Genomic DNA, 23,067 nt, shown 5'->3' with positions numbered 1-23,067 from the left:
TAGAGTAGACACAATGTGGTCATCTGTTTATTTATTAAGATTGGTTATTTTCCTTGACTTAGGCCAGTTATAAACCTTGATTAACCTTTGACACCTTGTTAACTCTTGATTTACTTTCAATAATTTTAAACTCCTGTTAATTTGCTACACTAGCTCATTCATGTGACCCTTAAACTAAGTTCTCATAACACATCCATTGTGGTCTAACATGCTTGAATTTATACACTTTACATCTTTTGAATTCCAGCATACTTTCACTCTACTTCCCTGTTTTGCAGACGGTCCACCATAACAACCCTATCGAGCTTACCATACCATAGCTTCCGAGGACGGAATCTACATCAGGAAGGGGGGCATGTTAACCTATGAAATGGACATTGAGACGTACTATGTTTTTTGTCATTAATTTAAATATTCTGAGTCATGGGCCGGGCTTGTCGGCACCATATGTTAAGGATGAAGGGATTGGGTGATCGTCGATGAGAGGCGCACCTTGAATATCAGTAAGGTAAGGGTTAGGGTCGGCCGGCCATGTATGGGTGCCCAAGTGTGAATGGCCAAGTCACCTATAAGAGTCAAATGTAACCCTAAAATCCTCATTCTCATGTGTTGTGAATAGAAGAGTGCTCTTGCCTTATCTCCTTGGTTTCCTTCTCCTGCGTGTGTGTATGTGAGAGAGAGAGAGAGAGTGAGAGAGCGATCGAGCACTATGTAGCGGCACGACGGCGGCGGCGAGGCGGTAGAGCGACGACGGCGGCTCCTCCTTCACGGCTGCGACGCGGGAATCCTTCAAGGCGGTAGTTAAGCGGTGAGTGACACACCTTTGCATTCTGTTTGAGCTTGCCTTCCTGGTTGTGTGCTTGCAGCCATTCGTGGCTCGCATACGGTGTTCGGAAAGTCCCCAGCTACGTCCTGTGCAGCAAAAGCGCACACTGCCATCCAACATGGCCTTGAAGAAAATGAAAGCTTTGAGAAGCTCTTACTGCTAGTATTGTGCATAGATGCATGGTTTAATGTTAAACAACTTACCCTTTCAAATGTTTAACTGGGTATAAACAAGATCAAGCTCATGGCCAAGACTCTAGACTAACTTGTTAAGAATGATTATAGTGCTCAAAAAGGATGGGCTACTACACTCCTACTACATGACTGGAAATCCCTAGAGATCCTAAGAGAAAATTAGCTTTATGCTTCGAAAAGTAATAAGCTTACTTACTTGGGGCTTATGGTTACTAAAGAAAGAATCATTCCCGAGCCAAAAAAGATTGAAGTTGTCATTCACTAGTGACTCCAAAATCAGTTAGAGAAGTTTGTGGGCTCTTAGGATTAATGGGATGGTGCCTTAAATGATGAAATCATAGTACTTGAGGTTCAGACAGAATTTTCGATGGAGCCAAAGAAAATCTAGGATATTTGAGAGAAAAGCCTTTGAGGATTAGAGTTATTTATGAAGCTCTTATTCAGTGGAAGTTTTACCCAGTAGAAGATGCTACTTAGGAATAACTTGATGAGATTCGCCAAAAACTTCCTTTGTGAGCTGAGGATAAATCAATTTCTTTTAATGGGGGAGTTTATAAGGTGGCCCTTACTTCTTTGTCACTGTGAACCCCAAGGTGATGTGAATTAAGTAAAATGTGTGAATGGTAAATTTTGTTAGAAATCTAACTTGGATAGAATTAGATTGATTTAGCCTTTTGTGACTTAGGTTCACCACAGAAGGCATGAAACCTGAGGCCTAACTTCATCAATTAGTTTGCTATAATACGGCTCGCTCCTTGTAAATAGAATGGTTCAGTGTTTGAAACAAAAAATGGATCCAGTAATACCTAGAAATCTCTTTCTGTATAAAATTTTATGGTTGATACCTGTGTAGGGGATTTTTATGGGTCCTAGTTGGTTAATCTGTGTAGTCGATGCCTAGTAAACTTGTTAAGGTCATTAATATAAAACAAACCTTAAAATGTAATAGGGGATTTTTATGGGTCCTAGTTGGTTAATCTGTTCAGTTGATGACTAGTAAACTTGTTAAGGTCATTAATATAAAACAAACCTTAAAATGTAATAGTATATTTTAGAGTTCTTTTTGGGCCCTATAAATTCAAATGATGTATATTGCATGGTTTGCCAATGTGGAAATGGCATGTATCTAGTGTAAAAGGTCTGATGCCGGAAGCTTTTCCTTGCCCCCCTAGGTTCCCATTGTAAGAGAAATTTATTATGGTGATGAGCTCATGAACTTAGTATAAGCTAGTTATTCTTGAATTCAAAATGGCATTAAGCCTTGGGAAGTTCAAAGGGTGAAAATGAAACAAATGCTAAGGTTTATACTATGGTTAAGGGATAAATTAAATTAGTAAGCTATTTAGAGTGGTGACATTTGAACATCAGGATGGGTATATTAATTTAAAAAAGTTATAGAATTACATTTATAGCAGGGGCATTTTAACCAATTCTGGAAACAAAACCGTAAGTTTATGAAGAAAAAGGGTCATTTTATCCATAAACATATTTAAGTGTAAGGGGTTTTTTAATACTCCTTGAATGCACATGATACATAGGATTTCTTCATAGTGCACCGCCTCAAGTATTCCCTATCCAATCTCTCTTGCCCACATCATTAGCTAAGTTTTCTCCTTGCTATTGAAGCTTCCTACCTACTGAATTATGCTTAAGTTAAAAACATAACAAATCTTAGCCACACAACCTATCACATAAATCTAATTCTCACCTCTCTCTCTCTCTCTCTCTCTCTCTCTCTCTCTCTCTCTCTCTCTCTCTCTCTCTCTCTCTCTCTCTCTCTATTTACATATTCAAAATAAAATAATGCAGAATCATGGAGTGGTTAAGTCTCCATGTCCTTGTATAATTTATGGAGCCCTACTTGTATAGCTCAATTATTCATCACTAGAGACAAATTGTTTAACACATCACAACACCATAATAGAGACTAGGGATGAATTTTTAATAAATTATGATTCTTTTTCAAGCAAAACAACTTTATTTTTTATTTCAAATCAACCCACTGAAAGCACGATTTAACCAAAAAGATAGAGGTAAAACAAAAGACCTTAATAAAAGTAGAAATGGAGATAGAACTTGAGAGTTATATTTCATTCTCTCTACTCAAGCATAACCTCAATTTTCACTAAATAGGATGATAAAACTTAATTTGGGCAAGATTCGAGAAGGGGTAAAATTTTGGTTTTTCTACAATTTTGGGGGTTGAATTGGGTATGTTTCCTTGAGTTTAGTAGGTTTATATGCAAGTTTATTAATGCTTTGAATTTCTTCATGCATGCTTATAGTAAAGAGAGTCATATATTAGTTAATCTAAATTTTCTTTTATTCTATGGCTATGTCATATATCTAGAAGTTTCAATTATGCTTAAAATAAGAGGTTTAATAGTGGACTTAGTAAACCTATGCTTGTAAATCTTGTTTAATGAGATGGGATAATTTTCTTAAGAATGAATTGTTAGTCTAACCTAAATGATCACTTCTTGGAAATTATACTAATTTGCGAGTATGTTAGTTAAGGTATGTCTAGTATAGTAGTGATCTTGAAACTTTTATGTGGGAAGTACTTTAGAGCCATCTAGGCATTATCTTTCAATTATGTGTATTTGATTTAGAGTAAGAAGTGTTGACTACACTTTTGATAACCCAACGATATTTTTAAATAATGAAGTAAATGCATGACGGACTAATCTAGGGTATGTGAGTAATTTATGGAATTGAGTTGCTATTATCATAAATATGAGTAATTCTAATAAATTCAAATGTAAAGAAGTTGGTTATTCTTGCTTAAATGGGGTGTGTGTGTCTCCTACGTCTTCCACCAAGTGACATTAGACTCTAGAGAATAGATCCTTAAAAATGAATGACATAGACATGAGAAATACTTTAGGTCCTTAGCACATTAAATGTAATTAAATCATAAAGATTCTTATATAACCGAGGGGGTGACTCTTTGGGTATGCATGAGTTTGTAAATGAACCTAAGGACTTTAATGAACCCACAACAACAATTGAATTCCTTATCAAAGACTCTCAAGTCCCAAGGATGGAGCCATACGAACACATAAGATGTGGGAATAACAAAAGAAGTAGATTTATATGTATTTGTTGTCTTATTCATGCAATTTGTAAGAATTTTTAGGTGGGGATGGCCTTCCATCTGAGGGATGGATATACTATTCCCCATGTGTCCCCATGTGTGGGATAGTGATCCAATGACACCACTGACTGGTTCAATGAAAAAAAGATGAGAAGGTGAGGGGCTTTGACCCAACCCCCTCCTTGGATAACTAGGAGGAGCTCTTGTGATGTGGACCTTAGAGAAAAGGTTGTGACTCAGGAAGTTTGAAAGTGGTGTAACTCAAAAATCCCAAGGTACATTCAAGTATTGGACCTATGGACTTACCAAGGTCAAGTAACCAAGGTATCTAGAGATGAATCTAGTATGGGCAACCAATGAACACTTGTGTTGACTCCTCTTATGAAGTACATTGACTTTATATAAATGTCCATATAGCTAAATCGAGTTGATTATTCTTGATTAGCATAGATTATAGAGTTAATTTCTTACTACTAGAGTGATGCTGGCACTACGAGTGTTGACTCCTCTTATGAAGTACATTGACTTTATATAAATGTCCATATAGCTAAATCAAGTTGATTATGCTTGACTAGCATAGATTGTAGAGTTAATTTCTTACTACTAGTGATGCTGGCACTAATGAAAATTTATAGGCAAAATAATCACATAAAGGCCTACAACTTCATAGAAGACTTATCCTAGAAGTCACCATCATTTTCCTATACACAATCAGGAAGTAGATCTTTAGACATTTTTGAGGTCCCAAAATTGGGGGTAATTTGTATATAACTTTGGATCTAGAGACATGAATGTTGGAGGACCGAGCGAGGTTGAAATTGAGTGGTGGAGGACCAAGCAAGCATGTCCTTGAATTTTTTTTAAATCCTAAAGAAAAAGTTAACACCTCTAGAAGTATAACATAATAAGTAAACATCTACAAATCACTAAGAAAATCTAGGGTGAAAGCATATAAAGGTGGCTCAAATAGTTGTGTGCTGGCCATGTACTATTATAGTTATAGTACATAAAATTTGAATCTTTTACGTGCCTTTTTCAAATTAGTATATTTTAATAAAGAGTTGGTTATTAAGCTGTCCATCCCCCTCCCTCTCACAGTCCCTCTCCCTCTGTGAGAGGCACCACCAATACTGTAATCTCTCTCTCTCCTTCCCTCTCTCTCTCTCTCTCTCTCTCTCTCTCTCTCTCTCTCTCTCTCTCTCCTTCCCTCTCTCTCTCTCTCTCTCTCTCTCTCTCTCTCTGTGAGAGGCACCACCAATACTGTAATCTCTCTCTCTCCTTCCCTCTCTCTCTCTCTCTCTCTCTCTCCTTCCCTCTCCCTCTGTGAGAGGCACCACCAATACTGTAATCTCTCTCTCTCCTTCCCTCTCTCTCTCTCTCTCTCTCTCTCTCTCTCTCTCTCTCTCTCTCTCTCTTCTTAGAAGGCTCCCAGAGGTTGACAATATGATTCAAAGGTTTGAGGCAAGCTAGGAGAAGGGCTTTGTGCATGTATTGAATAGAGAAGAGTGCATGTATAGGTTTAAGGAAAGCCTACAAGTGCTCTTTGTAGGTCTTCAACAAAGAAGGTTGTATTAAAGGTTCTTTTTTGCTGGCTTGAGGTTAGCTAGGAAGTGGTTTGTATAACCACTGACAAAAGTGCATTTTTGTAAGCTTATGGAGTTGCATCATGAAGAGTCATTATAATGCAGCAATAGTAGGGGCTTTAAAAGGACCTTCATGAATGAAGAAGAGGTAGAAGCATTAAGGTATGAATGAAGAAGAGGTAGAAGCATTAAGGTATGAAGCTAGCATAAAGAAGAGGCATTACAATGCAGTAATAGTAGAGGCTCTAGAAGAACCTTCATGAATGAAGAAGAAGTAGAAGCATTAAAGAAGTATAAAGCTATCAGAAAGAAGAAGCCAAGGAAAAGAATCAAACTGGCAAAAGAAGCACAAGATTCTAGTTATACTGGTGCACTCAAGCAACAAGATTCTAGTTATACTAATGCACTCAAGCAACAAGAAAGTGTGGAGAAGATTGTAGAGTATATATTTGGAGTGCTTAAGCAATTTGGCCAAGCAGGGAGAGACTAAAGTGATGTAAGATGTTTTGAATGATAAGCGTGTTTTGGCATGTGTCAAGGAGAGATCTAAGCATGCTTTGGCATGTGACAAGGAGAGAAATCAAATGCATACATCTATCAATTCTATGCTGAAACATTCATTGCAAGTGTTAAAAAATCCTAGATCTAATGATGAGTTTTATGTAAAGGGACGCACTTTAACCATGCTTGTGTCAATGGGCTAGGTGACCAAGAAGATGTAAGTATTCAAAAAGCATCAAAGTTGCTTAACATACAACCAAGGAATCTATATTGGGCATTGTATAGAGTTTAAAGTGATGGTTCATCAAGCCAAATGTATTTTAAGCAATGGCAATATAAGATCAAGGGATGATGTGGTTACTCCCGAAATCAAAGATCTGGTTATTGCTTTTTGGATAGAGAAGAGTAGGGTGTCCCCTAACAAAAAAGACTTTTGGTTTGCCAATGAATTGATCGTAAAGCCTTACGTAGAGAACTCAATACATCTACTTGATGATTCCAAGGTATGGACTCAGTTCAATGGTTTGGCAGATGTGCAATATACCACTATTGTTATGTTATAACAATCCGCTCAATGAATTGATCGTAAAGCCTTACGTAGAGAACTCAATACATCTACTTGATGATTCCAAGGTATGGCACATGTGCAATATACCACTATTGTTATGTTATAACAATCCACTCAATGAGTACATGTGTGCTATAGCATTGCCACTAAGCCTCCACTAAGCTTGGTAGCACATTTACTAATAACCCACATAGCGATGTGACTTACTTCATATGCAATATAGCACTACTACTCTACTATAATGTACATATAGTAAGCCATGCATTGAGATGAGTTAGTACATATGTAATATGTACTAACTCATATGCAATATAGCACTACTTCATATGCAATATAGCACTACTACTCTACTATAATGTACATATAGTAAGCCACGCATTGAGATGAGTTAGTACATATGTAATATGTCACACTTTTCAGCAATGTATATAGCACATGTAGTAACCCACACAATGATGCAAGAGAGTACATGTGTAATATAGCATAACAACTATGCTATATAGCATGTGTAGTAAGTAATACATTGATATGAGTGTATACATGTGTAATATCGCACTACCGGTCTACTATATAGCACATGTAGTAATCCATACATTGATATGAGTTAGTGCATGTGTAATGTAGCACTACCAGTCTGCTATATAGTACAGATAAGGTAGTATATATGCAATACAATAGATATTTTATGATATATAGTACATGTAGTACAATACACATTGATGTGAGTTGGGGCATGTGTAATATAGCACAGCCAGTATAGGTACTACATATCACAAGAAGTAACTAACATTACTATGTGGGTTACCACATGTGCTTTATAGTAGCAGATTATATGAAACATGACTCATTAATTTTGTTTCCATGCGAAGAGAGTTTTTTCTTAGGTTTAGAACCAAACATCCAAAAGTGCTCATTGGGCAATGCACCTTTGAGAAGCTCAATCCTTTTTTGTACGCAAATTAAAGGACCAAAACACATGTTGTTGTATCTACCACATACAAATGATGTACTTGAAGGATGCTTTCAATACTATGTGCATGGATTCTTTTGTTTTACATGGATCTTCATGCCAATGTGCTTGTGATGTCTAAAATAGGGTGAAAGCCCAGGTAAGGTGGACCACTTACACAACTTTTTTGCATTTTAAAAAGCACATGCTTTTTTAGAATATCTTATGTACTTCAAGGATTATTAGAGTGTTTCAAGTACTTTGAAGGCATAAGAGATCCTAAAAGCATAGTACCTTATGTGGATTTGTAGTATAAGTGTACTTTAGATTATGGTCAAGGGTTTTGGCTTGTGATGTAGAGGTGTGATTGGTTGCTGGGGTGCAAGAGGTGGATGATGTTGAGGGTTTTGAGGAGCTCCATAAGGGCCGAGAGGAGGTAGGAAAGGCTTTTGATAGGGGACTTGGTAGCAAGGCAAGGGTGGGTGATGGTGGTGAGGAAGCCATGGGCAAAGAAGCTGAGGGTGTTGTGATGGGAATGGGGGAAAAGAGGTGATGCCAAAAAAGAGGATCCTTTCAATAAAAATGAACCTTCATAAAAGAGTTTTGAGGAATGGCCAATGTGGAAGTGGTAGTGGAGGTAACTTGGCCAGTTGGGGGTGGTGCAAAGAGGATGAGAACATGCATGTGTGAAAGATAGGAATATGCATGCATAGAAGATGGGTTGCCTCTGGGATCCTCTTTCGGATCTTTTAAAAAATTTCATAGTTTTTTTATTGTCTATACATGCAAGATGTGTTGTGAAGTACCCCTTTTGACCTAATTTATTGTGATGTGTATGTCATTATCTATACATGCAAGATGTGTTTGTGAAGTACTCTTTTTGACCCAATTTGTTGTGATGTGTTTGTGTAGTTAACATTATTTCTCATGCACAATCTCCACACTAGTAGTTAACATTACTTTTTATGCATGGTCTATAGACTTTTGCACAAGCATGATAATAATGGATCTTTGTACTATTGGTCATAATAGATAATTTTTTTGTTTTTCGAGCCGAGGTCAGAGACGAGCAGTCAAAGACGAGCACGCTCATCTCTGAGACTCGAGCAGAGAAACGCTTTTGTCATTACCTTCATCGTCTCTCGGTCATTTGAACGGTTTCGCTACTTCCTTAAGGCATAACCTCAGAAGACCCAATAACTAGGCATGACAGTGACCAAGAACTCCCGAAGGAGCCCAGGTACTGTGGGACTTGCCCCGTTAGGCTCACCCACTAAAAACTCTGCAAACCCGGTTTCCGGAGAGGAATTGCCCTACCCACAATGGGCGTCGGCTCGAAATAATAGATAATCTTTCATCTAAATGGTTTGGAATTTAAATGGTGGTATGCTATTCAAGTTTCTTTTCAAATTAAGGAAATCGCTAAGAACAAGGGTGTTGAGGAGGAGATTCCAACTATATAAGTAGATAGTGCCACAATAACTGATAATCCAAAGCCATTTCAAAGGGATGATATTTTTGGGGTTGAAAACTTCTTAAGGGAAGATGAAAACAACTTCTTGAGTGTCTAGTGAATCCATGCCAAGTACATCGTGAACCCTATCTATTGCAAAGCTAGTTTTGGTACAATATAGGATATAGGAGATTTAAAAATATCATTAAATTATACTTGTATAAATTTTCACATGTGATGACTTGCTAGAAATTTGTTCATCTATACACTTGGTTTAATTATGATATTCCTATTATTTGGATATATGATGAGCTCTATGGCTTATATACTTGAAAATTCCAAGTTTACTCATGATTTTATGGAAATAACTAACTGTTATCTAGCCACACACACAATTAGCTCTCTGTTTTTATCTTTTTTTTACAATCATGGTGTTTTTAATGGGATATACCAAGGATAATAACAAAAATAAAAATTTTGAACAATCATAAAGGTAATACCATGTCTTGTAACTTTTCACAAAAGTTTTGTCACTAAAGGGTTATGCAGATTTTTCTTAGTATCAAGCTCAGACTTAGAAGGCCCTAAAAAAAATATCCGTTCCCTAACTCTTATCACTTTCTCAATTATATGATTGGCTATAGTTTGGAGGTTCTAAAACATGGGTTTTAGAGATGAAGGAGAAGATCGTGGAGGGATCTGGCTTATGGCACATAGATTCATGATATTAATATTATGTGTAGGGTTTTCGTAAAAAATTGGTGTATTTAAAGTGTGATTGAATTATCCCTTATGTCATGAGATGCCTTTTGTGATACTTTTCTCAATATGAGAACCATTTTGTTCTTCTTCTATGTATTGTATCTATAAATTACACACACACACACACACACATACGCATAGGCACATGCGTACGTGTGTATTGTATCTATAAATTACACACACACACACGTACGCATAGGCACATGCGCACACATACATACATACATATGTACATACATACAAAAATATATATATACATACATACATATATACACATACAATAATATATGTATACACACACACACACACATACATATATACACATACAATATATATACACATACATACATATATACACATACAATATATGTATACACACACACACACACATACTATTTTCTTTTTTCCTCTCTGTTACTTGTTAGATTCATTTATTTGTAGGCTTCTATAATAGATTCTCATAGCTTAATCTAGCTTAATCTAAGTAATAGCTTAATCTAGCTATTACTTAGATTGTAAAAAATCAATGAGATCCTATCATTTAATTTTTACAAACATGGTATGCTTGGAAAGGCTATTACACAAATCTTTATGAAAGTACATTTTCAAATAAATAAAATCATAGTCTAGAGTAAAGCAAGCTAAATGCTACTATGTCTTTATTCATAACTCTTTCTCAAGTCATGTTGAGGTGTTTAGTCAATGTAAAATTTGGGATTAAGAAGCATGGGAGAGAACTTTATAATTTTTTCTAATTTGATTAGACTTAAGACCATTTATTACATAAAATGTTTAAAGATTAGCATTTATAATGCAAGTAGTACCATCAATTCTCAACATACCAAGGTTATCAACAAGGTGACAAATGTTTCTACTAGTATCTAAGTCTTGCTCATCCTTATTTTGTTTGAATGCTACCACTCTAGTAACTAAGTCTTATTTTTGTTTGCATGCTATATTGTGTGTGGTTCCAAAAAGAAAGAAATTTTCATGTAGTAGGGTATAAGTGTCAAAAATTTTCATGTAGTAGGGTATAAGTGTCAAAAATTTCAAAATTAAGAGAGCATATTCTCACAACTTTTGCATTAGCTCTTGTTGTGAGTGTAATTAACATGGCACATATTATTTGTAATATACATGAGACTAGACTTCTTGTGTGTGTAGGCACATATTATTTGTAACATACATGAGACTAGACTTCTTGTCATGAACAATTTCAATTCAAATCAAGTGGAGCTAGATTGTATGGTTATGGTTTTGGTAGTAGATTTTTATTGCTCTATTTTGCAATCTCACATATTCTTGGTCACTTCCTTGCCTTCTCCCTCTTTGATTTCTTAATATCAAAGAGTAATGACTCTTTAGTGTGGCAGAACTCATGTAAATGTTGCATATTCTGGGATAAGCCCAATAGCACGACACTTCAAATAAATTTTTTGATTTCACGAGAGAAGCTTCATAGAATAGATGTTAGAAATGATTGCATGATGCGAATACAATGAAAGTGATCTTTAGGACTTCACCAAAATTAAGTTTTAATAAATGTAAGAATTTCTTTGCTGATGTTGAACATTCACAAGAGAGAGATAGTGTGTGTGTGTGTGTGTGTGTGTGTTTGTGCATACTTAGTGTGTGTGTGTGTGTGTGTGTGTGTGTTTGTGCATACTTAGTGTATGTGTGTGTGTGTGTGTGTGTGTGTGTGTGTGTGTGTGTACACATGTGCATGTGTAAGAATTTATTTGCCGATGTTAACATTCACAAGAGAGAGAGAGAGAGAGAGAGAGAGAGAGAGAGTGTGTGTGTGTGTGTATGCACACATGTGCATGTGTGTGCACACATGCACACACACAAAACGTGAGAGAGAGAGTGTGCGCGCACGCACATGCACATACACAAAGCGTGTGTGTGTGTGTGAGTGAGAGAGAGAGAGAGAGTGTGTGTGTGTGTGTGTCAGTGTTTGTGTGTATGCACATGTGCATGTGTGTGCACACATGCACACACAAAACGTGAGAGAGAGAGAGTGTGCACGCACGCACATGCACACACACAAAGCGTGTGTGTGTGAGAGAGAGAGAGAGTGTGTGTATGTGTGTGTGTGTGTATGCACACATGTGCATGTGTATGTGTGTACATGTGTGTGTGTGTGTGTGAGAGAGAGAGAGAGACGGTTTTAGAATGTTGCGTACATTTCCATGCGTGGTGTAGGTTACGAGAGTTGTCTATTGGGCAAAAGCAAAGAACTTGTTCTTTTGCGTTAATAGGAAGCCGGCCAATTACGTAGCTTGGTTGGACGTGCAAGCCGGTCAGCCGGCCATGGGGGTGAGGGTGGCCGGTCGTCATTCACAGGCCAAGGCTATAAAGCGGATCCTCATTTTCAGAACCATCTCGACAGAGCTGTTGAAGGCAGCTCTAGGTTTGCACCTTCTGAAGCGCGCGCGCCATCTCCTTCGAAGCCTTCCAAGCAAATTAGGGTGCCCCAGGCAGATAAGTTCTGATATCGACATGGCTGCATCTAGCCAGGCAAGAGCCAGTGCTTACACGCACTCGATTCTGTTGGGAGTGATGGTTGCACTGCAGCTCGGGTGCTGCGCAGCCACACAGTTTGACGTGGGAGGCTCGGATGGCTGGAGTCTCAAGCCCAACCTCACAGTCTGGGCTGAGAAATACGTCTACGAGGTTGGCGACAGCCTGTGTAAGTACATCTTTCGTAAGAGATAAGCTGGAAGCGAGCTCGCGGCGCAGTGGCCGCCGCGAGGTTTCCATGGCTTACCACTAATACGCTAAGCTTGCAAAACACAAGTAGTCTCTGGTTCTGATATCTGTGTCTATTGCCAGTTTTCAGGTACACCGCAAATGCCCACAGCGTGCTGCAGGTGAGCAAAGCTGACTACCACGCCTGCAACACCAGCGCCAGCGCCATCTTCTTTGACAACAAGGGCAACACCACCTTCCCTCTGAACATGCCAGGCAAGTACTGGTTCATCTGTGGAGTCCCCACCCACTGCAATCAAGGCATGAGGTTCTCCATCGCTGTGATAAGCGCATCAGGCCCCGCCTCCGGCCCTAGCACCGGCACCAGTGATTCTTTCACCCTCACCAGCCACAGTGTACCCTTCATAATGTTTGTCGCCCTCGCAGCAAGCGCCTTCCTTGTTTTGGTTTAAGTGAACATGAGCCTCCTTAGGCCCACAAACGATGATTTCTGCTTTTAAATTTGTTGCATCATGGGGTTTGCACAACCTTAGAAGGTGCAAATCTTTTGATCTTCAAGATTTGACTTGGATGGAGAATAAGTTACATTGTGTACCAGACCCCGCCTACTAATATACTTCCACTTTAGTATTGCCTCATTATTGGATACTTTACTTGGTTTAGATGGGTTCATTGTTAGTGAAGAATGTTCTACAATTAAATCCCAATTCAATAGAGGGGTCTAGTGGATAAGCATGGGATGATGGGCTAGTGGTGGCCTCATGTGCTGCCTATTTGTTTTAGTCCCACAATATATGTATCCTCTCAAATCTTATTTATCAAATGAAAATTACCAGTAGGTTGTGCATGCTTTATGTCGCATTGCACTTTTTGTTTCATTCCATAATTGCTTCTGAAGTTTGAAACTTTGTGTGGGACAAATTGGGGATTGAAGCCTATCTTCTCTAGGAGATGATTCCCTACAAGGATACGGGACACTAATTCAATAGCACAATTACATATTTTTTAGTAAAAAGGATTTGGCGAGTGGATTTTTTGAAAGGTGCGGCCAATAAGTTTTAACAAGGAAAAGAAAAAAAAAACATTTTTACCAATGTGAATCTTTGCAAAATTTCTAAATGATGTAATATGAACTCCTATGGATAAGGAGGTTGTTGAGCTCAAGTGGTTCACCTCGGAGTATGTAAGATAAGGTCGTATAGCTCAAGGGGTTCATCTTGGAGTATGTAAGATAATATTGTTGGAGGGGATATTAATGTAGCACTACACACCTAGATGCAGCAAGCAAGAAGAGATAGATAGAAGCATAACACTCAAAGTAGATTGATGAGAATGAGTGAAGTACAAGTGATTAGCCTATGTCCACACATCACTATCATAAAAATGCTACAAATCCCCCCTGTAGAGATAATGTGAACATGTATAGGGATCATGTAGCTTATCAATGTCCAAATGGCAATAAGCCCAAAGCTTTGCAAAAAGCTTCAAACTTCTCTTACGAGAGACAGATCCTTCATGAACATATCTGCCACATTGTCGTGTGTAGAGACATAAGCCAGGCTAATCTCTCCTGCAATATAAACCTATCCTTGTGACATAATGATAATACACCTCAATGTGCTTTGTGTGAGCAAGAAACACTAGGTTCCTCCATAATGGTTAATGCACTCTGGTTGGTTAGTGAAGATGGAGGTGGGGGACTATTGTCCAACACCAAGATCTATCAAAAGACATCTTGGCCATACACACTCCACAATCGTTTTGTAAATGCTACCATGTACTCAGCTTCACGGCTCGAGGTGGCCAGTATTGGTTGCTTCTTATTGAGCCATGATATACATGAATCACCAAGGTGAAAAAAAACCCACTAGTAGGCACTCACATGTCATAACATCTAGACTAATCACTGAAAGCATGCAATTGAACATCACCCCCCTTAGCATAGAATAACCTAAAGGATTGAGTGCCCTATAAGTATCTGAATACTTGCTTGGTAGCCTGCCCATGCTTAATTCCAGGAATGTGCATAAATCTTCTCAACTAGGTGACCCCAAACTAAATGTCTTGCCTCGTATTATATAGATAGATGAGGTACCCAAAAATCTACTAATAAAGGGATGCATCAAATGGTTCACCTGCATCTTCGAGAGACTAAGGCTAGCACCTATCTCTAATAGTGTAGCAACAAGCTTATAGTCTTCAAGACCAAACCATGTAAGCAGCCTCTGTATGTACTTTGACTACAACATCACAACTGTTGGATGAGGAAGTAGATGCTCTACACACACACACACACATAGTCGTATCGAGCTCAAAGAGAGAAAGAGACAAGATGTGATACCTAGAAGTACTCGATAGAATGATAAGAAATGAGTGGAATACAAGGTACTTATAGTCCTAGGGCTGACATGCCCAACACACTAGAGTGTGTTCATACGGGAAAAAACCCCTAGTAGCACAGGGTAAAAAGTGCCGGTGTATAAGACTATTCACACCAAGACTTCCTGGAGGCCACACACAGTCGTATCAAGCTCAGAGAGTGAGAGAGACGAGATGTGATAGTTGGAAGTACTCGATAGAATGATAATAAATGAGTGGAGTACAAGGTACTTGTAGTCCTAGGGCTGATGTTCCCAACACACTAAAGTGTGTTCACACGGGGGAAAACCCCTACCAGCACAAGGTAAAAAGTGCTCATGTATAAGACTATTCACACCAGGACTTCCCGGAGGAATCCCACACAGATTGATGTAAAGAAACCCCTAAATTATGCATAGTGACAAGGCAACAAAGCTGAAGACAATGTAACATTCTGACACCATTAGCATCCATGTAAATGAGCTGCAAAGGGAAGGCAAATCAAACAAGAAGCTAGGAACGAGAGTAATACATCTCAGTAAGGAAACATGAGGGAAACATCACTACATAAAGGTATGTCTCCAAGACATAGCACAATTGAGAGGTCAAATGTATAAGTGACCAAGGACATCACCAATAGCAATACATAACATGTGCCCCCCCCCTCTCAAATGCAATAGCCATAAAGACAACTCAGGTGACAATTTCTATAAAGCATAATCATCAAAGTACGGATCATCACCAAGATCTATGTTTGGCATAGCAACATCATGTAATGAAGATATAGTGACTAAGGCATAAACATAAAGAGACGAATTAGTCTCTACCTTTGCATGAGATGAACCAGCACACAACCTGATAATCCTAAATCAAAGTACCAATTAGCATCTGACAATGACAAACACAAAGCATGAAAATCAGTGCATGTGGCTATTAAGGCATAGCCATCATGTGAAAAATTTGCTTCCTTGGCATTGTCAATTGTAGTTGCAGTAAGACCTTGCAGCTTCTTTTTATCACTCTCTATCCGCTTCAGACATTCCTCAATTACATGACCATGTTTCTGACAATAGTTGCAAAACTATAGAGATAAGCAAACTATTAGGTATCACCTCAGCAATATTGATTAACTGCTAGGCAAAGAGTTGTAGCAAATTCTTGATAGGATTCACGTAAGCCATTAAGAACTATAGAGATAAGCAAACTATTAGGTATCACCATCAATATTAATTAACTGCTCTCTCAAATCCTTGACACGAATCAAAAATCCATCCATAGAATCACCCTCAATCATATGCTCTAAGTCAAACTTTTTCTGTAGATAAGCTACACGAGCTTCATTGCAGATCTAATATAGAGAGGCAAGTATATCCCATGCACTTTTAGAAGAAGTACATGAAATATGAGGTATGACTTGTCCTTTACACAAGAGAGTAATCAAAGCATAAGCATTCACATCTTTAGCATCCCAACGGAGTTGTTCTTGTGTAGAAGGAACAAGTGTAGGCAATGCACTTCCATTGGAACCAGGATCACTGGTTCCAACAATGGATCTGTTAGAATTGTGCATCTCAGTGTTATGAGGCTTACCCTATTTATTGGGTATGTTATCCATTTTCTCCTTGTGTAGGAAGTTGTTAGGCTATCGACTTGTTTATAGAGGCAGTCAGCCAGCTCACTCTCAAAACTATAAAAGGAGTCTCTCATATTCACTTAATGTAACCAATCGAAGCACAAGTGCAACACTCTACTTGCTGGCTATTGCCATTGTAAAGTTTATTACTATTATAAAAGGTGATCTTGTCCACAAGCTCTCTCTCTTTTGCTCCCTCTTATGTCTCTTGTTTTGTCTCTACGCTTCCGCATGTGCATACTCCAACATGGTATCAGTCGCTTACATACCCAGCTACCATCATTTGCAAGTTTAGTCCTTCCCCCTTTGCTGTGTCTCCTAGATTTCACATCAATAGTTGCGTTTTCTGGAGTTCACACCAAGTGGCTATGTTTTCTAGAGTTCAAAACTGTGGCTGTGTTTTTTCTACAGATTAAACAATGGTTGAGATTCCTCATCATAGCTGTGTTTTTCTTCCTCTCGGAGGCTCACATCTATGTTTTCCTCTTCAAGATGCCCTGCTCCTGTGCTTGGTTATCAATCATCAAGTTGCAAGCTCCTGTTGGCTGTATTTTTTGCTTCTACATGCTTTTACACTCGGGGGGTTCACTATATGTAAACCCCCTATATCATGTGCGTTCAAGGCCTATTTTAAAAACCCCTTATCTATGAATTTTTCATAAATAAAACACACCCTTTTTCTATTCAATCTGTGAGAATACCCCCTTTAAATGGTACCCTTCTGTATGTAAAATATTATGTAAAATAAGGATTTTAAAAATCCCTTCTGTTGAACCCACGTGCTATGCCTACATATTTATGAGTGACCTCCCCGAGCTTTTACAACAGTTCTGAGAGGTTTGAAGGTTGTTTTTTTAGTGCGGCACTACAAGGGATTGGGCTCATACCCGCGCTCTTAGCCGCTAAAATTGACTTGTGAAAAAAAGTAGCGGGCCCGTGTATCAGCGCGTGTATAATCGCGGCCAGAGACATGCGTGTAAAACCGCGTGTACAGTACCTCTTAGACGCGCGTATACACGGGTGTGTAGCCGCGTTTTTTTACACAGACGCGTTGATACACGCCCCTATACACGCTTCTTATTATATTAGACGCGCTTATACACGGGTGTATAGCCGCATCCTGCTCAGTTCCCATGAACCAGACGCGTTTTTACTTGCGTCTATACACGCGTTTCTTTAATTTAGATGCGCTTATACACGCGTTATTGCCAGTTTATACGCGTTAATACACGTGTAATTTCCAGGGTATCCGCGTATATACACGCGTGTTTTAGCAGTTTTGACGTGTTTATACACGCGAACAGAGAGTTAAAAAAAAATCCAGAGAGTGCTATTTGGTGCCTGAATACTGTTCCAGCATTCCAGCACCCAATAACACTCTCTGGTTTAGGGTTTTTGGTGCATTAGACCATCCCATTAGACCATCCACGAAGAACATATGCACGAGGGAGATTAAGACAAGAACGACATGAATGCATACATTGTCATTACACGATTCAAGACAGCCATGAATGTAATACTATCGATCAATCAATTCAATATTACTATCAAAATTTCATACAAGTATACAAGGGAGTCCATATCTCGAAGTAGCCCATGGCTTGAGTTTACAAAAAAATATATACAATCACATCCTAAATATGGAATGTGATACTACAAGTCTGAGTACTACTCAGACCCAGATGATGACTCGGTGCTCCCCCCATGCTCAGATGAGCTCGCATCGGTCGGAATGTCCGAGGAGTAGTGCTCACGTCCACCCTCTGCAGCGGCGGCCGGTGGATCATCAACAGCTTGTGCCTGTTCAAGTAATATATAGTATATAAGTATATATATATGCAATTCAATAAACCAAAACCATTCGTTACGAATTTTCAAGTACCTGTTGACCGTATGGTCTCATGGCCAACTCAAACTGCGCGTCCGTAATACGTCCCTCGGCTCTGAAGATGGCCCACGTGTCACGTCTGCTATGCCGGCGAGCATACGCAGTATCGTGGGTTGTGGGCTTCCTCCCCGTAACCCGTCGCTGTATCATAATCAACACAATTTGTAAGATTAAAACAAATCATAGAATCAATGAATTAAGTAAACAATCAAATAAAGTGGCAGGATACTTACGAACTCTGCCTCCCATGACTCGACGCCGCCAGATCCAAAATGCGAAGATCCAACGGTCTCCATCTGGATCCGTCGTGCCTCCACATGCTGCCTGCTCTTCACGCCACCCTCTGCTCGTTTTTTTGCCTCCTTCCACTCGCGTTTGTGCGCAGTGGCAGGTTTCTCGGCAGGATAGCCACCCGCATTTAGCCGGTCATCGTACGCGAGTTTTTTAAGGTGAGATCTTTTATTACTTAAGATCTCCCTTATTCGCGTCCTTCCCCATACATCCGAGAATGTAGCATGTGGGGGATTGGGGTACCGACTATGTACAGCCTCTATCACCTCCCCAACTAATCGGCTATTTTGATCTTTAAATTTAATAAAACAATTTCTATATGAGTTTGATACTACCCCACGCATGTACTCCATTACCTCCCTCCCCCTCGCATCCATCACTATCCCGCCCCTATCCGTCACATCATAGCAAACCACTCTCTCCATCTCTCTCATCTCCTCCTCTTCCGAACTGTCTCCTCTAACTCTTCTCCCTCTATCTCCTCTCTCACCGCGTGCCCTACTACCTCCCCCACCTCCCCCACCTCCTCCACCAAAGCACCCGCCGCATCCTCCACTCCCACTCTTCCTACTGCTGCGGGTGGAGTCACGACTGGGGGATTGTCTACGTGACGGTGGCTGTGAGCCCTGACGTGACGGTGGCTCTGAGGGAGCACGTGATGGTGGCTGTGAGGGTGTACGTGAGTGTGTCTGGGACGAGGTATGTCTCCTCGGTGGACGTGGAAGAGGAGAAGCTGCATGCCGTCTCGTCGGACTCGGAGGAATAGACGGCACTGGAGTGCCCTGGATACTCGCGGTAGGGGTATAGACACCAGGCAGGGAAGGAGGGGGATGGGCATACATATACTCTGTAAGCTCAACCGGACCAGGTTGACGCCCAAAGTGATTCATCATCTCCATCAACCAATTGCTGTACGCAAATGGATCGGATGAAGAACCTGGAATATCCATAAAGAACCTGCAACAAACATCTTCATGTACATCATGGGCTGTCTCTAGACTCACACAAATATCATCATTCAAGTCAGTTGCCTGCAAATCATGAAATCTGAAACGCCGCAGTTTTTTGTCTGCAGAAACGCGTGTATATACCCGTCAAAAAATGCGTGTATACACCCGTCCAAAAACGCGTGTATACTCGCGTGAAAAAACTCTGCAGACAGGTTACACGCGCTGCTACACGCGTTTGTACACGCGACCTGCAAAAAAAATTTCTCGAAAAGACTGACCCCCCGACAAAGACAGAATGTCCTTATAAAAGGACCAGCCATTGTCGCCCCTGTCAGGATGCAGTAACCCAATCGTGTGCAAAAAGACAAACCCAAAGAGCAAAGAGCAAAGTAAACAAATCTGACAAAAGAGACAAGGCACAGGACAAAGTGACTCACCTCTGAAAAAGTGAGTCCTCTCTGCTCCTTCTCTGCTCCCTCCTTCTCCCGTGTGTGTGCTCCTTTCTCTGCTCCCTCCTTGCTGTTGGAAGAGGCGAAAACAGGCGAAAACGCATGCACTGTTGATTTCTTAGTTCAAAATCTATATTTGGGGAAGGCGGGCTGTTTTTAGTTTAAACTTACCGCCGCGTTTATATTCGCGTTTATAAACGCGGGTATATTCGCGTGTATGTAATGTTAGCTGCGTTTATACACGCGTTTTGCAGAAAGTAGCCGCGTGAATACACGCGCTTTTTAGGAAGTAGCCGCGTTAATACACGCAATTTTAAGGAGATAGTCGCGTCAATACACGCGATTTTGTGCTTTCATTAAAAACATATAATGATTTTGTGTTTTCTGATTTGTACACAGAATGTCATCAACCTCTTCAAGCAGTTCTGGGGAAGATGAGACAATGCGTCATCGTAATCGCGATGTGTGGTTGGGACAACGGATCAAATGTATGTGTAATCGATGTCAAGGATGCATTGTACGAGCACGTCGAATTACTTTGAATCACATCTCCATGTATGGAGAATGGAATCAAACAGGTTTAGAGGTGAGTAGATGTAAATTGATGGTATTCAAATGACTCACGGTATCCAAATTAAATTAATAGAGTTGTAACATATAATTTGATAAATTGAAGCAGGATGCAGTACCACACCCTAACATGGTACCCTACGCGCGACGAGAGCACGTAAAGCGTCGACGAGATGATGCTGGAGCTTCGGGATCTATTGTCAGAGATGAGTGGGAAAGGGACGACAATAGCCCTGCACCCCACGAAGTTGTGGAAGAGGAGGTGCTTGATGATATGGTGCGGAATCTTTTTAAGGATGATCCCAAAGGTATGGACGACGATGATATGGAACAAGAGCATCTTTATAAGGCTTCATCGACACCGGTGTTTGAAGGGTGCACATTCTCAGTTTTACGTGCTTCACTTGAACTACTTAATATACAAACAGTTTATGGATGGAGCAATGCAAGTCTTGACGCATTGTTGAAGTAAGCATTCTAACTTACAAATTTGAATTAGTGGTTTAAGGTTTAGGATTTAAGACTAATTATAATTGATAATATTGGATGCAGGCTATTATCAAACATGCTTCCAAAGGAAAATAGACTACCCACCTCAAGAGACATAGCGAGGCGCTATGTGACATCTCTTGGAGGACTGGATTATGATAAAATACATGCATGCGTCAATGATTGCATTCTCTTTCGTGGGACGCATAAGGAGGCTCTACATTGTCCCACTTGTGGTGAAGCAAGGTACAGAACAGATATGAAGAGTTTTGATGTACCTCGTAAAGTCTTGCGACACTTTCCTATAATTCCTCGCATCAAACACATGTTCAAGTGCAAATCCATAGCAGAGCTCATGTCATGGCATTCCTCACATCGATCGGATGATGGCATGTGGAGAATTCCCGCAGACACTCCTGCTTGGAAGCATATTGAAGATGAGTGGCCCAGCTTTAAAACAGAGCCCAGAAACTTGAGACTTGGCCTGGGTATGGATGGAGTGAATCCATTTGGTTTCAAAAGCACCGCATACAGCGTGTGGCCAGTTGTGTTGGTGAATTACAACCTTCCACCATCAATGGCGATCAAGAAGGGACATCTTATGTTATCCCTTCTAATTCCAGGGAAACATAAAGTCAAGCATATGGATGTTTATCTTGAACCACTGATTGATGAGTTGGAGGAACTATGGAGAGGTGTTGCGGTGGTGGACATTAGTAGGCCTCCCTCCTCTCGACACTTCGACTTAAAAGCAGTGTTGATGTGGACAATGCATGACTTTCCAGGATACAGCGATTGTTCTGGTAAGAATTCTAATTACCTCCCTACTCTATTACTATTGGCTATATATATTAATTAGACGGTTTGACTTTATTATTCTAACTTTTATTTATATTTTAACAGGTTTGAAAACATCGGGTAAACATGCATGTCCTGTTTGTGGCCCTTCGTTAGTACATGAGTATGCTGATGGTTTGTGTAAGACTATATTCGATAATCATCATCAATTTCTCCCCTCAGATCATCCTAAATATGTTGCTAGTAAGAGTAACATTCCTCCACAAACACTTCGTGCAAAAGATTGGAAGCGTATTTGGGAGTCTACAACTGTTCTTCCTCCAGATGGCATGAACAGGTATAGTGATGTTTTTTCAATCTTGTTTTGTGTAGTCTCTAATTGGATTAAAGGTCACATAGAGCAATCCCTTGTGCAGGTACTCCATTTTTTTCCGGCTGCCATATTGGACCCATCTTAAGATCAACCATCTTCTTGATCCCATGCACATCTTTAAGAATGTGGGATCTGGTATTTGGGAACATATTACTGGTAAACGAGACAATGTTAGCGTACGTGAGGACTTGCGGGTCGCAGGACGTATGCGTCAAGCTTGGCCACGAGAGGTGGGTGGGCACGTTCGTCTTCCGCCTGCACCATGGATTATATCAAAGAAAGAGGAGAAGCAGGTAAAGCAGGCCATCACCACTTTGCGTACTCCCACTGGATGCATGAGATCATTGAAGGGAGCCTTTACAACCACCAAGAAAAGAGGCGTTGAGCAACTATATGGGTTGAAGTCCCACGATTGGCACAAGATGCTTCAAGTAAGTGTTTTCCAAGTCTTGTACGTACGTTGAAATTAAATTTTGTAATGCCATAAACCATAAATGTGCTCTTATGTGCGCAGTTCATACTACCTACTAGCATCGACCATTGTGCGAATAAGAGTTTGAAAAAATGTATTTATAAGATGGGCGAGCTTGTGAGGTATGTAAAACCCATGCTCAGATCACCCT

The 23,067-nt window shown here is 39.9% G+C and overlaps 1 protein-coding gene across 1 annotated transcript; it reads left to right on the top strand.

Moving 5' to 3' along the window:
• The first annotated feature begins 12,310 nt into the window (after positions 1 to 12,310).
• On the top strand, positions 12,311 to 13,283 carry LOC147605750 (mavicyanin-like). Its single transcript, XM_086793356.1, has 2 exons — positions 12,311 to 12,625; positions 12,769 to 13,283. The coding sequence occupies exons 1-2, from the start codon at positions 12,436 to 12,438 to the stop codon at positions 13,095 to 13,097; spliced, it is 519 nt and encodes a 172-aa protein (XP_086649482.1). The 5' UTR covers positions 12,311 to 12,435; the 3' UTR covers positions 13,098 to 13,283.
• The last annotated feature ends 9,784 nt before the right edge of the window (positions 13,284 to 23,067 follow it).

The sequence above is a fragment of the Cibotium barometz genome, chromosome 59 (assembly GCF_041138505.1).
Source record: "Cibotium barometz isolate CiBa-2024 chromosome 59, ASM4113850v1, whole genome shotgun sequence".
Classification (NCBI taxonomy): domain Eukaryota; kingdom Viridiplantae; phylum Streptophyta; class Polypodiopsida; order Cyatheales; family Cibotiaceae; genus Cibotium; species Cibotium barometz.
This window is presented reverse-complemented; position numbering and strand designations above follow the sequence as displayed.

Excerpts from the sequence above, each read along its gene's own strand:
- LOC147605750 (XM_086793356.1), top strand. The coding sequence starts at position 12,436 with ATGGCTGCATCTAGCCAGGCAAGAGCCAGTGCTTACACGCACTCGATT. Across the intron at positions 12,626-12,768 it reads CGAGGTTGGCGACAGCCTGT|TTTTCAGGTACACCGCAAAT; the intron begins GTAAGTACATCT and ends GTCTATTGCCAG.